General features: G+C 45.6%; 1 protein-coding gene across 2 annotated transcripts in view; it reads right to left on the minus strand.

Annotated features, from left to right (window-relative positions):
* Positions 1-22,637, minus strand: part of MAMDC2 (MAM domain containing 2) — a 130,706-nt gene extending 108,069 nt beyond the window's left edge. Inside the window, exons 1-2 of one of the 2 annotated variants that reach the window (XR_013814506.1) lie at positions 21,987-22,637; positions 21,498-21,611 (exon numbers count right to left, since the gene is read on the minus strand). Coding sequence is in view for 1 of the 2 variants with exons in the window: in XM_079790313.1 (XP_079646439.1) it covers positions 21,498-21,611; positions 21,987-22,020 (148 nt within the window). In the remaining variant the exon portion in view is untranslated. The remainder of the gene's footprint in view (positions 1-21,497; positions 21,612-21,986) is intronic. The other variant, XM_079790313.1, reaches the window with a different exon arrangement.
* Positions 22,638-22,698: the final 61 nt, after the last annotated feature.

Below are 22,698 nucleotides of genomic sequence, written 5' to 3' on the forward strand. Positions count from 1 at the left end.
CCCACTTTGCCCATCCATACAATGGCATCAATAATCCTTTAGGACAGTGCTTAGTAGGCAGTAAACACTCAACAAGTTGTTAGCTATGATAATTTTCTCACTTTGACCTTTGCTCCAATCACATTGACCACTCTGTCTTGTTTTGTTTTGTTTGTTTGTTGGTAATCCTTACCCGAGGGTATTTTCCCATTGATTTTTAGAGAGAGTGGAAGAGAGAGGGAAAGACAGAGAGAAATACTATTATCGATGTGAGAGAAACACATTGATTGGTTGCCTGGGCTGAGAGGAGCCTGCAATTGAGATACATGCCCGTGACCGGAATCAAACCCAGAACCCTTCGGTCCACAGGCCGACGCTCTATCCACTGAGCCAAACTGGCTAGGGCACATTGGACCACTCTTTATCTGGAATAAAATTTGTAAACTACCTCAGAATCCTACCCATTGATTGTAGCAAATTGTAAATTCTACCTCTTTAAGAAACCTCTTCCCCCGCCCCTCCTCCCCTAATAAATCTCCTCCACTCTTTGGACACTGTGAGACCTCGATATCTCTCCTGCTACACACATTACATTCTGTCCTGGGATTTGGACATTTGCCTCCTTTTCTCTATTGGCTTGAAACCTCTCGAGGGAAAGATCGCTGTCTCCATCCAAATCCTACCCAGTCCACAGCTCCCCACTCTGCAGAAGAGATGCACAGTTAATGCTGTTTTGCTTGATCCAAAGCTCCAGGCGGGGCCTTGGAATACAGGCTGCCCTAGATGCTGGGTCATTGTTGTGCCTTTTAGAAGTAGCATGTGTGCCCTGAATATTCATAAAACAACCCTTTGCCTAATTCACAAGTCAACTAAAATAAATATTTTCCTTAGGTTTATAGTCTCTCATACTTTTAAGATGTCAACCTGTCAAGCTTAACTCAGCTCCGAATTCACTTTGTAAGTCTTGTAACGGCTCCCAATTGCACAGTGCTTTCCAGATTATAATGTGCATCCACTCAAGCAGTTCATGAGAGCGCACAGCACTCTTTATGGGAACTCTCCTCATTTTACAGATGCTGAAAATGAGACCTAGGATAAACCCGGAACTATGTAAGACCACATAGTTCAGCACATTCAGACCCCAGATGCGACAGTGTGATCATGCATGGTGATGGGTTGAGATCTGGTTCTCTGATCCAGCTTCTTGCTGAGGAGCTATTGCCATGGTGACACCATACTGATGAGCCACACAGCCAGGCACGTGTATTAGAGCCACAGAAAAGAGTCTAAGAGGTGATTTTCTCATAAACAATGTCATTTTCTTAAGTTATCTAGAAGAGCTGTCTCCCATTGGACTTTTCCACTTGTATCACTTTCCAAACTGAAAGATTCTATCTTTAGATAAAGACCACACCAGGCAATGACTAGCCCCTAGGAACACCTGAACGTCTAGTCGGATCAAAGCCCTCTGAATCTCTGACTCCTTAGCTCTATGTACGGATTTTGCCCTGTATGTTCTAAGCTCGCTGAGGCTAGGGGCATGAGCATTTTCTTTCTAAAGCGTGTAAGGCAAATAGGTTTCATTGCACAACCACAGGAAATGATTGTTGGTAGGTGCGCGGGAATCTGCTGGAGGCTGTGTCTGAGCAAGCCATCAATGAGGGATGTGGGTTTTCAGACCTTTATCAACAAATAGTGTCTTCTGTAATAGCCTAAAAAGTTACCTAATCAATGAAGCTGATCCCATCTTACAGGTATAGTCTCAGACCAGAAGCAGTCTGGAAGGTAGAACCCCTTTACTTCAAGCCACCTGGGACCACATTTCTTATTCAAGGGAATATATTTTGGGATGAGGGAAAGAGTAATCAACCCTAAATATGATATAGTTACAAGATTCCTGCATTTTAGCCTGCCTCTATAACTCTACATTCCCAGGCTTTTGTCTCCTCATCCATAGAAATGAAGGGATTGTAAAGATGACCACCAACATCTCTCCATCTGGACCAGTCTATGATCTCAAACATTTCAAAAGTAATAAACAAAAAAAACCAAGGCAGTAAATACAAGAAAAGAAACTGGACTCTGGTATGTTTTTACTGAAACCGAGAATACAAAAAACATTGGTTAATTCTATGCCCAAAAATGCAACCGTTTTCAGTCTTCTCAGCAGCGGATGGACATTGGCATATTACTTTGTGCTCCTAGAGATAAACATTCACAGATGACTTCATGGAGAGTCATGAAACTTGGCTCCCTCAGCCAAAGGGAAACTGCTCAAAATGCTCTTTTCTTGCCAAAATCACCAAAAACCTTTGGTTTCTCTTTGTCTTTATCTTATTTCTCAGCTGCATTCAACACAGATGGACACTCCCACCTAAATACACTCTGTTCTTTTGGCTTCTACGGCATCCCTCTGTCTTGACTTGCCTTCTACCTACCTGGCCTCTTCCTCCACTCTAACTCCTGGAATATCCCCAGGGCTTGTACTGCTATCCTCTCTCTCTTCTTTATCTATACTATCTTCCGAGCTGATCATCCAGACCTGGACATTAAATACTAGTTGCCTGCTGATAATCCCCAAATTTATCTCTCACCCCCAGACATCTACTCTGAACTCCATATTGAGTCCTCTACTGGACATTTGCATTTAAAGTTCTATCGATGGCCTCACACCTAACATGTCCATTCAGAACACTGGATTTCCCTGCCCCCACAATGGCCCTCCTTCCTCTGTTCCTCTCCCAGTCTTCTCCATCCCTCTAAATGGCACCACTATCCATCCAGTTGCCTGAATCAATTACCTAGAAATCATTCTTGATTCTCCTTACTTCCCATACCCATTACATTAGTAAATCCTTTTGGCTTACGTCCAGAATGTATCTCAAGTCCATTCTTCAAGTCCACAACCTCTACCAGAATCAAAACCACAAAAATCTCTTGCCTACCTACTGCAAAGGCTGGTTTCCTAACTTCCAGCCTCATTCACTCTTCTATTCTTTTTTAAAATGAAGTATTTATTAGTATGTTTTTTAAAAAAAACATTTTTTTTTTTTTAATTTCAGAGAGGCAGGGAGAGGGGGAGAGAGATAGAAACATCAATGATGAGAGAATATCATTGATTAGCCACCTCCTGCACGCCCCACACTGGGGATGGAGCCCGCAACCGGGGCATGTGCCCTGACCGGGAATCAAATCACGACCTCCTGGTTCATAGGTCGATGCTCAACCACTGAGCCACGCCAGCCGGGCTAGTATGTCTTTTTGGAGTAAATTTTCATATGCCAGGTCTGAAAAGAAATTCCACACAGAAATCGTGTTCAAATTTATTCTCCACAAAGCAGCAGGGTGATCCTTTGAAATAGAATTCATACTTAAATCCCTTCAATGGCTGCCCATTTTAACTAGATTAAAAAACCAAGTCCTCACCATGGCCTGAACATCTCCCCAAGCCTGGTCCTGTCTGCCTCTCAACCTCTCTCCTTAGCTCACTATGCTCTGGCCACACTGGCCTTCCTGTTGTTTCTCCATCACATGCAGCTCATCCCTACCTCAGGGCCTTTGCACTGCCTACTGCCCACCTGCAATACTCTCCACTCTGGCTCACTGGTGGATGGCTGCTCTTCCTCTTCACTGCATTCTCAGTTCAATGTCAACTCTCCAGAGAAACTCTCCAACCATTAAGAGTCAGTCCCATCTCTCTTCCTCTCCCATCACCCTCTTTTCATTTTATTCATAATGTACCTGAATTTGACTTTATTTCTTTGTTTGTGTTCATTGCCAAAATTTCCCACCAAATTTTAAGCTCCTCAAGGGCAGGGCTATACCTGTCTTCTGGGTTCCCAAGGCTGAAAGCACTAGTCCTTCTACACACAGAAGTCAGAGTGACCTTTTCAAAACAGAAGTCATGTCAGGTCAGTGTTCGCTCAAGACTGCCAGAGGCTTCCAATCTCTCCCAGAACAATGTCTAAAGTGCTTCCCATGGCCTGCACTGGGCTGACTCGATCCGGCCCCAGGGACCTCTTCTCCTCTCATTGTCACCCTCTCTCACGCAGCTACAACCACACTGACGTCCCTGCCATTCCCCAAACACATCACGTGCAGCACTCATCCTCCCTCTCATTCCAGCCTCTGGTCAAACGTTTCCTCTCCAAAGATTCTTTTCCTGCCCACCTGAGCCAAACAGCCTGCCCCCTCTGTCCATTTCTCTGCATCACACGTATACCACCGGTCACGCCATACTGTTGTTTGTTACATCATTTATCTTAACCCACTCTCCACACACATGTCCATAGAGATGGACTATTAGTTTGGTCACTGTTGAATGCCCATCACCTGGCATATGGAGGTCCTCAGTAGATATGTGTTGAATGAATGAACAACATGTTCTTGCTAAAAACTGCTAAGTCTTTCTAGATTGGGCCTGTCTAGGTAGATTATACCTAAGCAGTAGAAAGATTTATGCTGATGGAAACTGCTCATTCTTTTCAACATGTGGGCCCACAGCAACAACACCTGTGCTCCAGTGAAGAAGGCCTCGCCTGTAGGAAAGAAGACTCCGTGGCCCAGTCCCTGTTGCCACAGTAGCAGGGTGCCTCTTTCCTCCGAAATTTCAGCTTGTAATCAGCCTGACCATTTGTAGACTTGAAACCTGCTTTCCACATTCTAATTCTATTGCCTTTGGGGAGACATGCCATTGGAGAGAAACTAGAGTTGCCATGAGAGGGCTATGCCCAGAGCCTGGTTGCTGAAAGGAGGGGCTGCCCAATGCACACGTAGGCCCCAGGTTTCTGTCTTATTGTTACTGCGAACAGCGGTGCAATGGCATTCCACTTATAGATTCCTCATTTGGCTCTCTTCCAAATACAAACAGTGAAAGCAGCATGGAAAAAGTAGGCTTAACTTAATAAAGCTTAACTTAAAGCACTAGTCCTTTTACACGGAAGGGCTAGTGTTTTAAGTTTGGTATAAAGCTTTTTATGGCTAAAAAGCATATGTTGACTTTAGATATAAATTTAATATGCTCAAAATCCAACTATTCTTGTTCCTACAGCCCATCTCCTACCATCCAATTAATACCTTCACAAATATTTACTGCGCTTCTTACTATCTACCTAGCCCTGGTGGAGGGGTGGGGACAGTGGGGGAGAGAGTGACATATGTAGGTATATGTACACATTTATATATCTCACGCATCCAAACAATTATTCTGATTTCTTAAAATAGCAATAATAAAGATGGGAAAAACAACAAAATAAAAGAGCAATCCCAGAAACGTCAGGATCTTAGACAATCAAAGGTCATTTTTCAATTTAGAGTTGAACTTCTGCTAAGAAAACGCCCCTGTTGGGCAGACTGCTGCTGAGGCTGGTTGGGAAGTTGGACTCTGGTGGCTTGTCCAGCCTTGGGTGGATGTGACCAGCTGAATCAACATCGTCATGGACAGACGGACAGCAAAAAAGGCCAAGAGCATTAGTCCACCTGATTCATCAATGACGACTGAATGGTAACATTTCACTGGATCATTAATGGCACATTTAGCTCACCTTGAGCCAAACACCAATTCTACAGCCCATTCATTCAACACATTCTAAGTGCTCTTACAGACCGGGAATAGGCAAGGGAGGCCAAGTGCAGGGTTAGAGCCTATCTTTATTTAAAATTTTGATATTTTGACATCACAGAATTTTGGCATTCGTTTGTGTTTTTAAATAGTGCATTCAAATATTCTGTATCGTGATCACTGAGAATTTTTTTGGTGTCCCCTCAAATTTTCCACCCAAGGTGAGTGCCTCACTTGCCCTACCCTAGTCTCAGCCCTGGTTTATTTTGAAAAAGGCATTTCACTATGGCATATAAGGGATTAACCCTTTGCACTCTTGCCTTTTTCTCGATTCCTTTATTCTAATGCTAACCGTGTTGAGTCACACTCAACATCCTAGTGCAAAAGGTTAAGAGAAGGAAGAGATGTGGATGCTAACTTCTAGAATCATAACAGCATAATAGGAAGGAAAAGATACGTCCTTAAATAAGGCCAATAAAATAAAAGAGTGGTGTTTTTGGAGAGGTTCAGAAATAATGGCAGTGCTCTGGGAGTGATGAGGCAGGATAGATAGCAAGACAAGCCTTCACACCCCAGCTCAGCCACTTCTAGTGGTGACATCAGGCAGACCACTTAACCACCAGTGACTTCCGTTTCCTCACTGGTGAACTCGAGGGACTGTCACCCACTTTAGAGGGTGGCTGTGAGATGCAGGGCCCACGGTCAGTGGCAGTGATTAGTAGTTGTGGTTCTAAGTGGTTCCAGAGAACACAGATCCACAATCTCAGTTATGATACTGGCTATCAATACCTCCATAGAGAGAAGGGTATAGAAATGCAACACGCTATGTACATTTTTATAAGAATGCATGAGAAATGTGGCCAGACACCTAGTACTTGACCATTTCTTTTCAAACTGCTTCTAAGGCTCCACACTATGTCACTGGGATCTTAAACACTTGTCATGACCAGGGAGAATGTTTTCCACATGATCTGGGGTTTGATTACTATGATGGATTTCAGGAATCAGCTTGGCTCATCTTGGGCAGAGAAAAGAAAATTAAGACAATTGTTTGAACAATTCACATGCCATCAGGACTGGGAGGAACTAGCCAGTTTTCTGAAAAACAAACAAACAAACAAAAACGCTCTCAGACCCCAAATTTATCCTTCACACACACAGACACACAGGCACACAAGCACACGCACACACACTTCCTTATTCAGCACCAGGCAGTGTCTTACAACTTGGGTTCTAAATATTATACATCTTTCCTTTGCTGTAGAATTGCTGTCTACATTTGTCAAAAGAAGGAAACACTATCCTGCGCTGGGTAATAAGTCTCTGCTACCCCAGCGGACCGCTCGCTCACACCAGCAGACAGGGAGAGCTGGCGCACCTAACAGCAGGACCACAGCGTGACTGGAAGATCCGCCGTTCCTGTCTGATGCTCCTGCCCCACACGCCCCCGGGGAAACGCAACACTGACCCAGAACGTCTCTGTGATGCTCGGCTCCTCTGGTATTTGTTTTCATGTAACAATGTTTCAGCCTTCATACATTTTGAGGTCAGCATCACCACAGGGACTAAGATTTAGTCATCTGTCCTTCCAACACTGACCGTGTCTGTCAGGTGAGGACACTGTGCTGGACCTGGGAGAACCCACAGTGACACATGGGAGACGGGCCCCTTGTTCTCATGAAGCTTACAGTTTAACAGAGGTGACAGACAATAAACACCCACTTAAACAAACAAACAAAAATACCAGAGAGCTAATGTGCTCTGGAGAGAATGAAACTTGGGCCAAGTGGTAGTGACCATGGGAAAGGTCAAACTGTTCAGGGAAGGAGGTACCATTTCAGCGGAGCCTGAAATGAGGAGGAGGAGACGGCTACGGGAAGGTGTGGGGGAGGAGGGTTCCAGGCCTAGCAAATGGACTGCCCCCGTCCTCACGGAACACGGATGGGAGCCAGAAGCCTCTTACAAAAGACAGTCCTGCCTCCTAGGACCCCCGTGACCTAGCTCTGCAGGCCTCACCTTCCTTAACTCCCAAATGAGGACGAAGATAGGATCACCTCCCCAAGCTGCTGGGAGGATTAAATTAGTTAATAACATCACACACACAGAACAGTATGCAGACCAGAGAAATCGCTCCATAAGAGTTAGCTATTATTATAACGGCTATTATTATTTCTATCACAAAGATCCTTTGAGACCCCGTGTTAAGGGAGAGTAGGAAAAAAGAGGTAAAATAACAGAGTGGTTATTTTCTTAGTCTTTGGAGACAAATGTAGGTTAAAATCCAGGCTCCATTAATTACTTGCTCCATCATTTTGGGACTGTTAAAAAAAATCTCTAAACCTCAGCTTTTTCATCTGTAATGAGCGTCTACCTCATTAGGTCACTGTAAGGATTATACATGCAAGGTATCTAGCACAGTGCTTGGCATATAGTAATTGCTCAATAAATGTTACATAAAAAGAATTGTTACTATTCATTTTTCTACAAGTTTTTCTGGCTCAGGGCCAACATAATCACACAGTGTTCAATAAAAGCTTGCAAATGCCACTCTGGTCTTTGAGTTTGTTTTAGCAACCCTGAAATGAGATCTTTAAAATCAAGATCTGAAATGAGATCTTGATTCATTAAAAAACAATAAAAGGATGAACATAAAACATGATCACTGATGTGTCTATTCTTGAGATATTTAAATAAAACATGCCAGGCGTCAGCCTCGGCTTCCAGCGGAGGGCACTTTGATGGCGTGTCATTCTGAGACGCACCTGGCGGCTGGTGATGGAGACTAAAAGGAGACAGAAACAGAAACCCTGCAGTTCCCCCTGCAGCCTTCTCCTTTTATCAAATGTTTCCAAGGAAAAGTTCTTAAGTCATGAGTCTCAAACGCAGCATCTTTGGTGCATGACCGTGATTCACTGCCCATTTGGAGAGAATGATGGTGAATATTATCTATTTTTCCAAGACCCGTTACATTTTCTAAGAATTCTTAGACTACTAGGCTAATATTATGCTCAGCAGGAGATCGCTCATAAATGTCTCCAAACTTATTTTATGACAGGAATATAGTCAAGAAAGTACGAATGACTTCCTGATAATCAAAATGAGGAATAAATGGAGTTAATTAAAATATAAACCATTTTGCACCCTTTTCATCTTCAAGCAGTTTTTGTTGTGAGTAGCTGAGTTGTGGAGAGGCAAGAGGCTGGAGGGATATGCGGAGGGACAGAGAAACGTCTCAGCATTTCAGCTGTCTCAATGGTTACACAAAACGGCCACCCTCCTCCTCTCTCCAAAATGGCTCAATAGCCTGCTTGACAAACTACAAGGCCACTGGGATTAAACTTGAGCAGGACACTGTTGGTAATTATTGATATGTTCTTTAAGTGGGGGGTGATCTAAACACTTGAGATTTGTGTTCTACATTTAACAGAATTTCCTTTTGAGTGTAATCCTCTTTAAAGCATCTGTGCATGGAAAGCAGATAAGTCCCAGTCCACAAGCCCAAGATTAAGAATGAGTCATCTCTGACATCAGTTCTCTTTTATTAGACCACATTTAGTAGAGAACTATGTGCAGGTAGTTTGTTGAGTTTTTATGTTGACAACAAAGATGGAAATCGGTAGGGCTAATACTACACAACCCAGAATATATTGGGGGTTTTCCCCCCAGTTATTTCTAAGTGTTAAATGTGAGTTCAAAAGGAGTCTGCTCTTCCATGTTGATTCTTTAAAAAATAATAAAAAGATACCCATGTTCAACTCACATTTTCTTCAGCAGAATCTGTGGAAAAGGAAAAAAGTTTGCAGAAACAATGATATCATTCAGAGGCTAATTCCAGATTTTCAAAATTTGTAATGGAAAACCAGAGTTTCCATAAAGCTTATATTGTTAAAATGGCTAATGCAGGGTCAATGCAGACTTAAAAAAGAAAATTCCCCAACAGTCTATTATCCATTTTTAATAAAGTAACAAAATAGAAGAAATCTGTAGAAGCTTTAAAAAAAGTTCTTAAGTTATAGTTTCAGAGTAAATGGTCTTAGTCAGAAAATATTGGTAAGCAAAGAAGGCAGTTTTACAGTGGAGTTAAAGCATATTAAAGTCATCTTCGTTATAAGCATGGCCCCAAATAACACTTCAGCTCTCCTTGGCAGTCAGGCAAAAGTTTTTCAAATAAGGACTGGAAATTCCTCCCAGCATCAAGCTAAGTTACATATCTCTTTGCTGTATAGCAATATTGCCATTCTGTTAAGAGTAACAATAAAGAAGTACCGCAATGCTTGTCTAGTAGGGCAACCAGCTTGCAAAAACACATTTATCTCACTTCTCTTTTAATTGGTTCACAGTAAGAATGGATGAATTCGAAGTTTAGGAGTATTCCTTAAGACTGCCAAAGTATGTTGGGTCAAACTGTAAATTTTCCCTGAAGTTCTCTGCCAAAATTACGCTGAACACTGAGGAGAGAATCCTTCCAATGTTTCCAAGAGTAAACTTTAATCTGTTATGGAAAAAAAATAAGTAAAATTACATTGCCCCGTCTGTGCGTGATGCCTGTTTGATTCCCAAGGCTCAGCACCGCATGGAGGCACACTAGTTGCAGCCGAGGCCTAGAACACAGGGAAGGAGCCGGAGTGTTGGGACATCAAATATTTGGCAGCGGGTTCCCACTAACCCTACAGTGGCATAAATCTTGCAGGTCTGTCTTCCTTGGTGTTGACCTCTGGAAGTAACAAAAGGGTCGTCCTACTCACTGATAGGAGGGAGTCTATGGCCAAGTGCAGCTCAAGTCTGTGAAGCCAGGTGGGCGTGGGTAGGAACCCTGACGCCGTGTTGCCTGGAGCATGCTATCTTCATCTCTGTGTGTCTCATCCTTCCTCATCTGTAAAATGCTGAGAATAACCACCTCCAGGACCACTGTGAAGGTTAGACATGATGATAATACACATAGGTGGCAGGTACCATAAAAGGCTACCTGTGGCCCTGGCTGGTTTGGCTCAGTGGATAGAGCGTGGGCCTGCGGACTGAAGGGTCCCAGGTTCGATTCCAGTCAAGGGCACATGCCCGGATTGTGGGCTCAATCCCCAGTAGGGGGCATGCAGGAGGCTGCCGATCAATGATTCTCTCTCATCATTGATGTTCCTATCTCTCTTCCCTCTCTTTTCTTCTCTGAAATCAATAAAAACATTTTAAAAAATGCTACCTGTGGTGCACAGACCCTGGCTGCGTAGGAAGTTATTATGCTACTATTTCATTAGGTTTCACTTCACATTTCTCATTGGGAACTATTCCTATAACAGAAATGCTATTACAATTTCCTTATACCCCAAACATTCTCCTAGAACTTATAGAGGTTTTTTAATAACTATGTTCCAGGATGTATCATAATTACCACAGATTCAGCCCAATCTCCCACATCTTCTGCATTTATAGTAGAAATAAAATTTTGCACATTTTGATGTTGACACTCAAGTGTTTTTTTCCCTTCATTGACCCCCCCTAGCCTGCCTCTGCCTCCCACTCCAGGCTTCACCACACTATTGTCTGTGTCCATGGGTTATGCATACATGCATACAAGATCTTTGGATGACCACTTCCCACCCACACACCCTCTCACGCCTTCCCTCTGAGATTCTACAGTCTGTTCCATGCTTCTATGCCTCTAGATCTATCTTTGTTCATCAGTTTATTTTGTTCATTAGATTCCACATATGACTGAGATCATGTGATACTTGCATTTCTGCATATTATTCCATGGTATAAATGTACCACATCTTTTTATCCACTCATCTACTGATGGGCACTTGGGCTGTTTCCAGATCTTAGCTATTGTAAATTGTGCTGCAATGAACATAGGGATGCATACATTCTTTCTGATTGGTGTTTCATGTTTCTTAGGATATATTCCTAGAAATGGGATCACTGGGTCAAATGGCAGGACCATATTTAATTTTTTAAGGACAGTCCATACTATCTATATATATAAAACCCTAGTATGCAAATAGACCAAATGGCGGAACAACCGAACAACCGGTCACTATGACGTGTGCTGATCACAAGGGGGCGCGTGTGGAACATGGTGGGTGTTGGCAGCAGGTGGCAGAGCGCAGAACATGGTGGGCATCGGCCACTGCAGGATGGTGGAGCAGGTGAGCAGGGGCGCCAGACCAAAGTGGGTGCCAGTCACTGTCACCAGGGCGAGCCTCTGGTGGTTACTGAAAATTGTTTGCTCCCATGCACCACAGTCCCACCGGGCACTCGCACCTGCTGCTGGTGCCGGCCCCAATTGCTCTGTGCTGTCAGCGGGTATGAGCGGGTCCGGCGCCATCAGCACGTGGGAGTGGTGGCGGAAGCTGGGCTGCTGGCAGACAGGAGACGGGGGCCATGGTGGGAGACCCGCCCCTGTGCCCCCCGTAGCCTCATGGTCCACAGTTCCTTTCAAGGTGCACGAATTCGTGCACTGGGCCCCTAGTTTTCCATAATAGTTGCACCAGGCTGCATTCCCACCAGCAGTGTACTAGGGTTCCCTCTTCTCCACATCCTCGCCAGCACTTGTCATTTGTTGACAGTAGCCATTCTTGCAGGTGTAAGGTGATACCTCATTGTCATTTTAATTTGCATCTCTCTGATGACCAGTGACTTTGAGCATTTTTTCATATGTCTCTTGGCCATCTGTATGACACTCAAGTATTATTGAACCATTTTGGGCAGAGCTCTTGGGTTATGTGGGCCAAAGAAATTTGCATGTTCTAGGGGTTTCTGAATTGCCAGTGTGGAAATTGGGTCTAAGACAGAGTGCATGAGGAAGCCCCCTTCTCTACTAAGTTTCCTTTCTTTACAGGTCCCTTCCCCTCATTTTATAAACTAGCTCAAGTCTCCCCTTCTTAAAAAGCAAAGCAAGTGGGGAGGGTGGTAAGAGATCAACCAAAGGACTTGTATGCATGCATATAAGCATAACCAATGGACACAGACAGTAGGAGGGTGAGGGTATGTGCTGGGGGGCGGGAGCGGGTGGGGAGAGGTCAATGGGGGGAAAAGGAGACATATGTAATACTTTCAACAGTAAAGAATTTAATTTTTTTTTAAAAAAAAAGCAAAGCAAAACAAAATAAAAACAGAAACCCTTCTTCTCATGTTTCTTTGTAGATAAGGTCGAACCTCTCTCTAAGGAAGAACATCCAAACTTCTTTGCTGAGAATTCCTTGCCAACTGTCTACATTTGCCCTCATCATTCCACTGAAACTGCACTCATTCATTTCCAACCAACAAGGCTCACGGTGTCCATCTCTCTGCTGCTCTGCATCCTGTGGATCACGTCCTGCTTCGGAAACTCCTCATGCTTTCGGGCTGTGGCCCTGCACTTTCCTAATTCTCCCCATACAAGTCTGGTTCCTTCTGCTTCTCTCATTCCACCAGTCCCATCCTCTATCTAATCCTTAAACGTGAGTTTAAGGCTCTGCCCTGAACCTCCTACTGTTATCACTTCATACATTCCTCTTGGGTGATCTTATCTCGGCTCAAAATTTCAACCACTGTCTTTATGCTGAAGATTCCTGCAGCCATAGTCCCACCCCGACTGTATTTGACCTTCAGATTCTTATATCAAAGGCCTGCTGGACACCTCCACCTGGACGTTTCTCAGGCAACTCAGAACGGGACACATCTTCTACCCTAACAAAAGACAGTAAATGTATGTGGCAGGCACCATGAAAGGCTACCTGTGGATCACAGACCCTGGCTGCGTAGGAAGCGATTGTGGAACTATCTCATTAGGCTGCACTTCACACTTCTCATTGTGAACTATTCCTGTAACAGAAATTTGACATTTTCTCAACTTTTGGCACCACGCAACAAACAGGTACTCAAATTAAAAATTTGGGAGTCTCTCTCCACTCACTGACTCATTGCTCCCACCTAATCAGTCACCAAATCCTGCCAATTTAGTTCCCTTTTGGTGTTTTATTTACTCCCTCCCTTTCACCCCTCCTATTTCATCCGTCCTGTTTTAAGTCCTCATCATCTCTCACTGGATAGTCCCCTAACTAGCCTCCCAGTGCCAATCTCATCCCCCTCACACCGACCCTCCTCACAGCTGCTGGTCTGGATAGCAGGCCACATACTACTCATGGTCTGCAAGATAATGAACAGGAGGTCCAGGAGTTCAGTGACAAATGTCCAGCGGCAAAGTCACACAAATGGTTCCTCCAGTAGAATCTTGCCTACACTTTGCATCTCTTTATTATTGCCCAATGTATAGCTCTCTGGACTTCCTATTGATTCTGAAAGCTAACTGGCACCCTTCTTATAAACTCCTTTTTCTGCTGGAACAGCCAGCTTATGGTGTTTGCTGTGAAGATCTTTGAGTAGCATACAGTTCCATGTGCTCCCACCATAATTACTGATTTGTGTTTCCTCTTATTGGTCTTCTGCTGCCACCAAGGACACGGACCATGACCACCTATGTACTTCCTGTTACCTATTCACTTCAACCACTAATATAGTGCCTGACGGATATCAAGCGCTCAAATGCTTGTTGATAGATGAATAGTAGGAGCTTTTTCTGTAAAGGATGTGATTCATTCTGGATTCTATGAAGTTATGACATGGTATTACTTGCTTTGCTTTCTCATCTTATTCTTAGCCTCAGAATACCCAAAAACACAAAAAACTTTTTCACAAAGTAGAGAAAGCAAATATTCTGGCCGATCTCACTCAGTCACAAACCCAATCCATTAGTCTGTGCATCAATCACATGAGTGTGCAAGAGATTCTTTTAGGAGCAGACAAATATCTCCACTGGCTTTTACCCATCAAGGTGGGTACCGCTGAGGCCTCACACTCGAGTTCTTGGAAACTAACAGCTCTCAAAAGCTAGTTCAAAGTGTAATAGTCTGTTGCCAAAAATGCTTTTCAGATCAAGCAGTGTCACTCTCGAGGTTGCTTTGTGACTGTTTGTGATGGCAGAGGATCAAGGGACTCAGGCAAGCCTCACAGCTAAATAACCCAAGGGCTATTTGTCCCTGGTATGTCAGCGATGACACAGACCACATATTGGCGAGACAAGCTGAAATACTGCTTCACCATTATATCTAGAAATTACAACATTAGCCTCCAAAGTCTTTGAAGTCCTATGGTAGGAAGGATTATGAAACACAACCTCTTTCACTACAGCGAAAAAATGTCAAGGCTTTTCAAGAGCTTTAGACATTGATTAAATCCAAAGTGTTTGTTGATACCACATATTGTTTGTCAGGTGTGGTGGTGGGGAGGAGGTGGTTCCTATTCTGAAAGATGCAACACACTGATGAAGTAAAGGGGTGGGGACTCCGATAAGGAGACACCAATAAGATTTACCAATAAGAGAGACAAGGGAAGGCAGAGAAGTAAGGGAAGGCAGAGAAGTAAGAGAAGGGAGAGGTTCATTGACTTGGGCAACTCAGGGAATGCTTTAACAAAGAGCTGGATCTTAAAGCATGAATAGGATTTGAATAGGCTAAGATGGGGCAGAATAATACAGGTGTTGAAAACAATGCAACTAGAGCAAGGAGGCCTTAAAGTCAAGGGTGTGTTGAGTGAGTCGCACATTAGGAATTAATGAGAGGGCAGAGTAGAAATATAATTTGGGGCAAATCATGAAGCATCTTGAGTGCCAAGCTAGGCATTTTGCACTTTACCCTGAGGGTAACTGATAATTATCAAGGCATTTTTAACAACCCCTGGACAAGAGGGCATTTCTTCTTTCTTACTTCTGGAGGGGTGGGGAGTTGGCCGTCATTCTAAGGCACTGTCCTCAACCCTGGCTGTATATTGGAAAAACTAGGGAGTTTATTTGTCGTGTTGGCTTTTTTTGTGAACAATGCCAAGTCTGGCTCCATTTTGGGCCAAATAAATCAGAATCTCTTGGTGGAGGGCCTGGACATGACTCTTTTAAAATAACTACTTAGGTGTTTTTAATGTCCAGTCAAAGTTAAGTACCACTAGCCTAATGCATAGGTATAAGAATTTATTTATAAATTTTTAGTTTTGGTCGGGAATGCTTTGCAGCCATTAAGTATGACATTATGCTTTGCTTACTTAGGTATGGCCTAATGGATATAATAGACATTTCTGATATGCTGTGAAAGTTTCTTGCCCTTAAATAACCTTTTCATTTATCACTTGTAATATATTTTTCTGTGTTAAGCACTCCTTCTATCTGCAGTGGGAAAACTGGCAGATATGAAAATCAGGGTTGACCGGCCAAGATGCCTAAAACATGTTCCACCACCTGCTGGCCCTACTTTTTGAGATATCCATCCCTTCTGAACAAAACTGGATTTCACTCAAATTCTTAAAAATCAAATATTGTTTGTAAGAAAAGTGGGACTACTGCTGGGTGACCTACCAAAGAGATTCTGCTATTTTAAGAACCAGGATCTTTCATGAGTACTGTAGCCCAAGAGGCGACTCACAAAACATGCTAACTGCAGGCTAAGAGATTGAAAATGGCAATGAAGACAGGAAGTCCTATGACAAGAAATTACATTTTCCTCCCCATACATTGTGACCACAGCTGACTTCTGCAATTATGAGAAAGGGAACCTCCTAAAAATCCCAGGGCACCTTGTTGGGGATTAGACCAGGAGCTGGGTGGTGGCTTCCCATTGAGCAACTCTAACTCGAGCAGGGAGGAACTCAGACTGGGTGCTGGCCTTGATAAGAGGGAGTTTGACCAGACAGAACCTATGGCCAGAGAAGTCAGTCAGGCAAGGCAGAGCAGGCAGATATGACTAGTCCAGGCAGTTAAAATCCCAAGTGGAGGGTGCAGACAAGAGAACTCAAGACCCTAGACTGACTGACAGGGAGGCCAAGGGTTAGGGACCTGCCAAAGAGCTGAGGAGATGAGAGATGAGTTTGGCTAGGCATGTCATGGACGGCACCAGCACCACCAACCATGGAGCATGACTGATGCTGAGGCACCAGCTCTGTGGATAGATACGTAGGGAAGAGCAGCCTAGGGGGGGGGGGGGGGGGGGGGAGAATGATGGTGCAGGATGCAAAGGTCTCCTGACCCAAACCACAAATTTATGGAGAAAAGGTGTTAAGTCATTTGGAGAGACTACCAGCCAAATGTGAACTTGGTTTTAATAATTTATCTCCATACCTCATTCAGATATACAAAAGTCAGATGGCCTGAGAGGCTCATGGGTGCTAAAAATAGAGCAAATGGCAAAACTATAATCAAAAGAAAATGAGACTCTGTGTAGCTTCTCAGAAGCTGTGTTGGAAAGCTGTTTGAATTAGAAGAAATCATGATTGATAAAATACAAATCTAGTGCGAGTAAGAATAACAACAGGTTACATGTCTAAAGTGCTCACTATGCGTTACATGTATTAATGTGTTCAATCTTCACAACAATCTTAAGAGATAGGCACTTTTATTATCTCCATTTTACAGCTGAGGAAACTGACACAGAAAGGATATATAACTTGTTCAAGGCCGCACAGTATGAAAGGGCAGAGCCTGGATTCAAGCTATCTAGCTTAGAGGTTATACTAACCACTAGGCTTACGTGGTTTTTTATGATAAGGAATTACCTTTGAAGGTACAGCATCAACCAAGAGCACAAATGAACATGCTTAAGGACTTTTTAATCATCCAATACTTCATTTATTCATTCAGCAAATTAATTCACTCAATTAATCTTTATTGAGCATCTACTACATGCCAGACCCTTTTCTATATGCTGAAGATTGCCGACAGGTGGGATACCCAGACATCTGGAAGAGTGAATAAATTCACTGTATGGCCAAGAGTGTAGTGTTGTGTGACTCTGGTAGGCCCACACCTTTGGAACCTGTGTTCTATCACATGTATGAACTGTAACTATATCTCTTATGAAGAGTTCCCAAACTGTTGTAATTAACACAAAGCTCCAGGGCCCAGGACCCAGTGGAGACTGGGATGAGGCAGTGATACTGGAGGGAAGAAGTGGTGAAGAACAGAGGAAATGAGAGGTTGCCACTGCCTGGGCCGTGACCATGACTGGCAGCCTGTCTGGGCCCAGTGCGCTCCTCCATAAAATGAGGACATTGCACTGGATGACCCCCAAGGCCCACCGCTAGGACCTAGGAGCCCTTGCAGAGCCAGAGCAGATCCAATGCCATGCGCAGGCACAGGGCACAACAGCCACACTCAACAGCAGCATAGCCAGGGCGGCCGGGAGAATGCCAGGTGATACTATGGCATTGACCGTCTCTCCGAGAGACATCCAAGGGACACCCTGAATGTGGGCTGCACTCCGGTCTCAACACAACGTGGGGTTGTGTTTCTGCTTAGAGGGCACCAGGAGACCCATAAGCAGAGGAAATGCAGGTTCAAGCAGGCCCGGGGGCAGGAACTGCCTAGTGAACCCCTCATTTTAGGGTGAGATGCAGAGTGGGCCCCCCAGGGTTAGGAAAAGAGAGCTGTAATCTGCAGTAAGGGAGGACTGCTCCTCCTGTTCCAGGAAGGCCTCTGGGTCCCTTGCCAGACTTTTGGCTCTAGCTGGGCTTCAAGAAATATCAGGCGGATTATCACTATTTATAATAACCGGCACATGACTGAGTGCAGAACTGAAACTCAGAGGGCCAAGTGACCGGAAGTGTCCTCAAAATAGAAGGAAGGGGTTTGGGTGAAGAAAGGAGGTGTCAGAAAGAGACCCATGCATGTGCTCACAATGGGATTTGGGCACCTCTGCCGTGGTCACACCCCCACCCCCACGCCCACCCCTTGTTATACCAAACCTCTAGCCGGGTCCTGCCTCGGATATCAGCACTTGCTCCAGGATATCGTCCAAACTCTTCCTGGATTAGGCAATTTCTCGACTCCTGACCCCCCACTGCTATAGAAAAATAAAAAATGCTTTTTCTACAAAAAAAAATGCTTTGAATTTCATTTTTCTACCTTCTCTTAACCTGACACATTTCAGTATCTGTCTTCCCCTACTTGGGTGGCTTTGTTTTTGAAACTCCCAATTAAAGAGCAGTGCCCGGATTTGGATTTTACCCGTCCCTCTTCCTCAGTTCCTCTGAGGGCGTTAGGTTAGACTCTAACCGTTAGAGGTACTAAGCGCCAAAATATCCAAAACTCAGAGTGAAGCCAACATCCACCTGATGACTAATTTGAATTGTGACTCTGGAAGAAAGGTCAACTTTCTGTTCTCTAAGAATCCTCCGAGGAACGGCTGACGTGCGGAAATGGAACCAATGGTTTGGATTTCAGCTGAGGACCACTGTGTAAAGGAGTAAATGAATAAAGATTTTTATAGGATAAAATAGATCTCTTCTTTCCTGGATTTAATTCAAAACTAAAACATAGAAATGAGTTCAAATTTGAGTCTGACATAATCTCACTTGCCTTGACAAGTTAGGGAAGATAAAAAAATTCTACCAAAAAAAAATAAAAAAATAAAAAATAGAGGGGCCCTAGCTGGATTGGCTCAATGGATAGTCAGCCTGCGGACTGAAGGGTTCCAGGTTCGATTCCGGCCCAGGGCACATGCCTAAGTTACGGGCTTGGTCCCCAGTAGGGGGCGTGCAGGAGGCAGCCGATCAATGATTCTCATCATTAATGTTTCTATCGCTCCCTTTCCCTTCCTCTCTAAAATCAATAAAATATATTTAAAAATAAAAATAGAGCGGGGGGGGGGGGGGAACCCCAAACACCCACCAAGGCCACCATTGGCAAAAGTAGAAAGTAGAGGAGGCTAGACTGCAGGGCCTGGCCCCCTGCACTGGTGTCACACCCTGTCCCCGGGGTGCCCCCATGGAGGTACACAACCAAAGCCAGCACACTGCCCTGCCCGAACTCGCCCAGCCTGTGTCCAGTGGAGATCAAGCATAGTTCAAAATGGCCATGAACTAGAGACATTGGAATTGTAACCGGAGATGTGTAGAGAACTAATACTTGAAATAAACTAAAGCGTTGGACCTCAAATATAATTTCGGGCAGCTGGGGAGATATTTTAAGACAATCATCCCAGATTTGAATCTCCTGTGATGAAATTCCAATTTCTCCCTTCACTGGCCTTTAGCATTGTTCTTTCCCTTGGAAATCAATCTACTGACTAAGGACATATAGAAATGCCATTTGTGTTCCAAACACTGTGGGCAAAAGTCTCTATAACCTACAACTTTTCTTTGGTGGATACAAATGCACTGATGGAATCAGCTTCAAAGGGTTTTTGCAACCAGATGAAGGAAATTTGCAGAGAAACTTGTGAACAGCTTGCCAAATTTCAGCCCAGGGCGATTTTATTATCTGTAAGTTACCAACCTAGAAATGGGTTTATAACAGAAATTCTTAGCGATGGCTTCTCAGCAGGCAGCCACAGCAGCTGGCACACAACGAACGAACTCTTTACCCCTCCGGAGTGGACTGTTAAGTCCAAGTTCTGGTCTTTGAAAAACGCCATCTGTAACCACGGAAGCCTAACCTGCCCCACCTGGAGTGCTCGAAGGAGCATGAATTCACTTCCCCCAGCCAAACCAGAAGTCCTAGTACTGAGCCAGAAAGCAGTGGCCGTTAGAAGTTAGAAAGAAAGGAAACGGGAAAGCAACAGTACCTTCATTATACTATTAAACCTTAATCACCTTTTCCTAAAGCATCTTCCTGTTTGCACGGTTTAACTGCCACTGTGCAGAGGTGCCAACTCAGCGGAGAGCACTTCCTGTGGGCCTGGGAGGCGGTGGAGTTGGGCAGGCTGTGGCATGCCACCGACCCAGGCAGCAGCCTGCTGTGGAGGGACCACCATCCTGCCAGAGGACTGGGGCTCCTGGATTAAGGGGTGATGCTCACTTCCTTTTCTGAGGGCCAGGACTAGAGAGGTGCCTAGGGCGCAATATTGAAGGTTTTCACTCTCAAGGTCATGCAAGTGGCTCTTTGACCTTAGGCCCAGATTACTACTGAGCGAGTTCCCTCCCCTAACTAGACAGGTCAGAGCTGGCCAATGCCATGTGACTTGGACCATCCATTTGAATATTCGAAGACTGAGATTCCCTTCTGTGAAAATGGGGCTAACACCACCCTCCAGTGAGTATCAGAGAAGCTAATGTATGCAAAGCCCCAAATAGACGCCTGGGGCAGAATAAACTGTGATTGACAGTTCCTAGGTTCCAACCAGAGCTTCTGGGCTCCACCCTCCTCCAGGTTGGGTGATTGGAGACCTGAGGACAATTGGAAAGGGGAAGGAGGTCCACTGGCCTCCTTTAGGCTGCAGTGTTTTTTAAAGGAGGCTCTTTCCCAGTCCCAATGGCCGGGGCATCAATCTTCTAAAGGGTGACACAGTGAGGGAGAGAGGAAGGAGCAGGGACTCCCAGTGCCTGCTTTGGGCACTGGAGAACTACTATTTTCACTAAATGAAGGGTAAGAAGATACCTCTGAAGACCCCACATTTAAACTAGTGAGAACCCAAGTGGTATGTAGTGGTGAGACCACGACCAACACCCACCAGCTTAGTGACCTCGGGCACAAGGTCAGGGACTTGGTTTCCTCTTTTGCCAAGTGCTGGATTATAAATACAACAGGAATACGATGGTGATGTCACGCAGCAAAACACAGAAGTCTCATCTCGGGATTATGGAACCCCTCCAGCAGGGTGGGAAGAGAATGCCCCATCTGACTTCCCCAGCTCGCAAAGGTGTCCACAGCGGACAGAGAGGATGACCAGTCATCAGCTATGCCCCCTTTCTCCCTTCCATTACTAAGTGCTGGGGGGAGGGGCAAAATCTCAGCGCTTCTACCCCAGGCCAGGTAAACAAAGGACACCCCGCTCCACCCCCATCTCTTCCTTGGCCATCTAGGCAGCACCGCTGAGGTTTGGAAGGAGGATCCGTGACGCACACTTTTCCTTCCAAGGGGATTTAACCCCAAGAGAGCATTTCCCACGTGAAAGAGCCAACCAGCGGGGCAGTTCACCTCGGGCCCCGGTGCACCGAGTCTCCTTACCTTCCTCATTTAAAATCCACGGCCGGAACGCAAACACGGAGTCAAAGCCACAGGTGTTCTCTTCGAAGGCGCAGGACCCAGCGGGCAGGTCCACGGCACGCACAAGCAGCAGGGCTGCGGGCACAAAGCGAGTTTCAGTTCGGGCTCGAGCCGGGGAGCCTTTGCACCGACTCTGGGCGCCCCCTGGGAAACTACCTGGTGGAAGTGAGGGGAAGGCGTGCCGGAGGGGGCAGGTGAGGGGATGCACTAGGGCACTCCCACACCGGCGCTTCCGTTCCGCGAACCCTCCGCGCATCCTCATCACCACCCCAGGCTTGCCTAGGGGAGCGAGATAGCCGCTGCGGAGAAGTATCCGGAGGCGCCCTTGGATGGCTCTGCCCAGGACAGCGAGCCCGGCCACGGGAGCAGCAGGAGTGGGAGAGGGTCACGAGAGCGTCCCCTGGCCCCCTGCTCCCCCAAACTCACACACACACCGGGTCCAGGCCTTACCTTGCACTGCCAGCAGGATGCCCCTTAACAGCATGGTCGCGCTTCGGGGCGGAGGACCGGAGAGTGGTGTCAGCTGCCAGCGGCTGGGACGAGCTGCTCCCAGGGGAGGGAGCGTGGGAGGCGGGGGCGCCTGGGACGGGGCGGGAGAAGTCGAGAGGCCAAGCGTGCACTTAAGAGCTGCTCAACTTTGCCCAGTGCTCCCGGAGCCGGGCGGAAAGCTGAAGGTGCCTAAATGGAGAGCGCAGCTTGGTCTGCTGCAGCCGCGGGTCTGACCGCGTCCCCGCCGCACAGCTGGTCCCGGGCGAGGGTAGGGCTGGGCGGGGAGGAGACAACTGCACACTTTTTTTTTTTTTTTTTTTGAAAGGCTCGCCAGGAGTGGCTGGGAAAGGAGAGGTCGGGATGCAGCGCCTCCGCGCAAGATTTCAAAGTTTGGGACCAGATCCCTTGCACTTGGACTGGCGCTCCAGGAGGCGCTCCGCCCCGCCCCGCCCCGCCGCGGTGGGAGCCAGCTTCTTTCTGGGGACAGCCTCTCCGCATCTGGCATGGCAGTCCTGCAGGGCTGGCCTTAATTTTTTAACTACTTCTCCCCGGAATGGAAGACGGTGGGATCCTCCTGGGAAAATCCAGAGGAAATTTTGGAAACTGGAGGGTGGAACAGCTTCCCATCTCACGGGTTTCAGCACTCGTGGCCCAGTAACGCTAACCTTGAAAT

The sequence above is a fragment of the Cnephaeus nilssonii genome (assembly GCF_951640355.1).
Source record: "Cnephaeus nilssonii genome assembly, chromosome: 14".
Lineage (NCBI taxonomy): Eukaryota > Metazoa > Chordata > Mammalia > Chiroptera > Vespertilionidae > Cnephaeus > Cnephaeus nilssonii.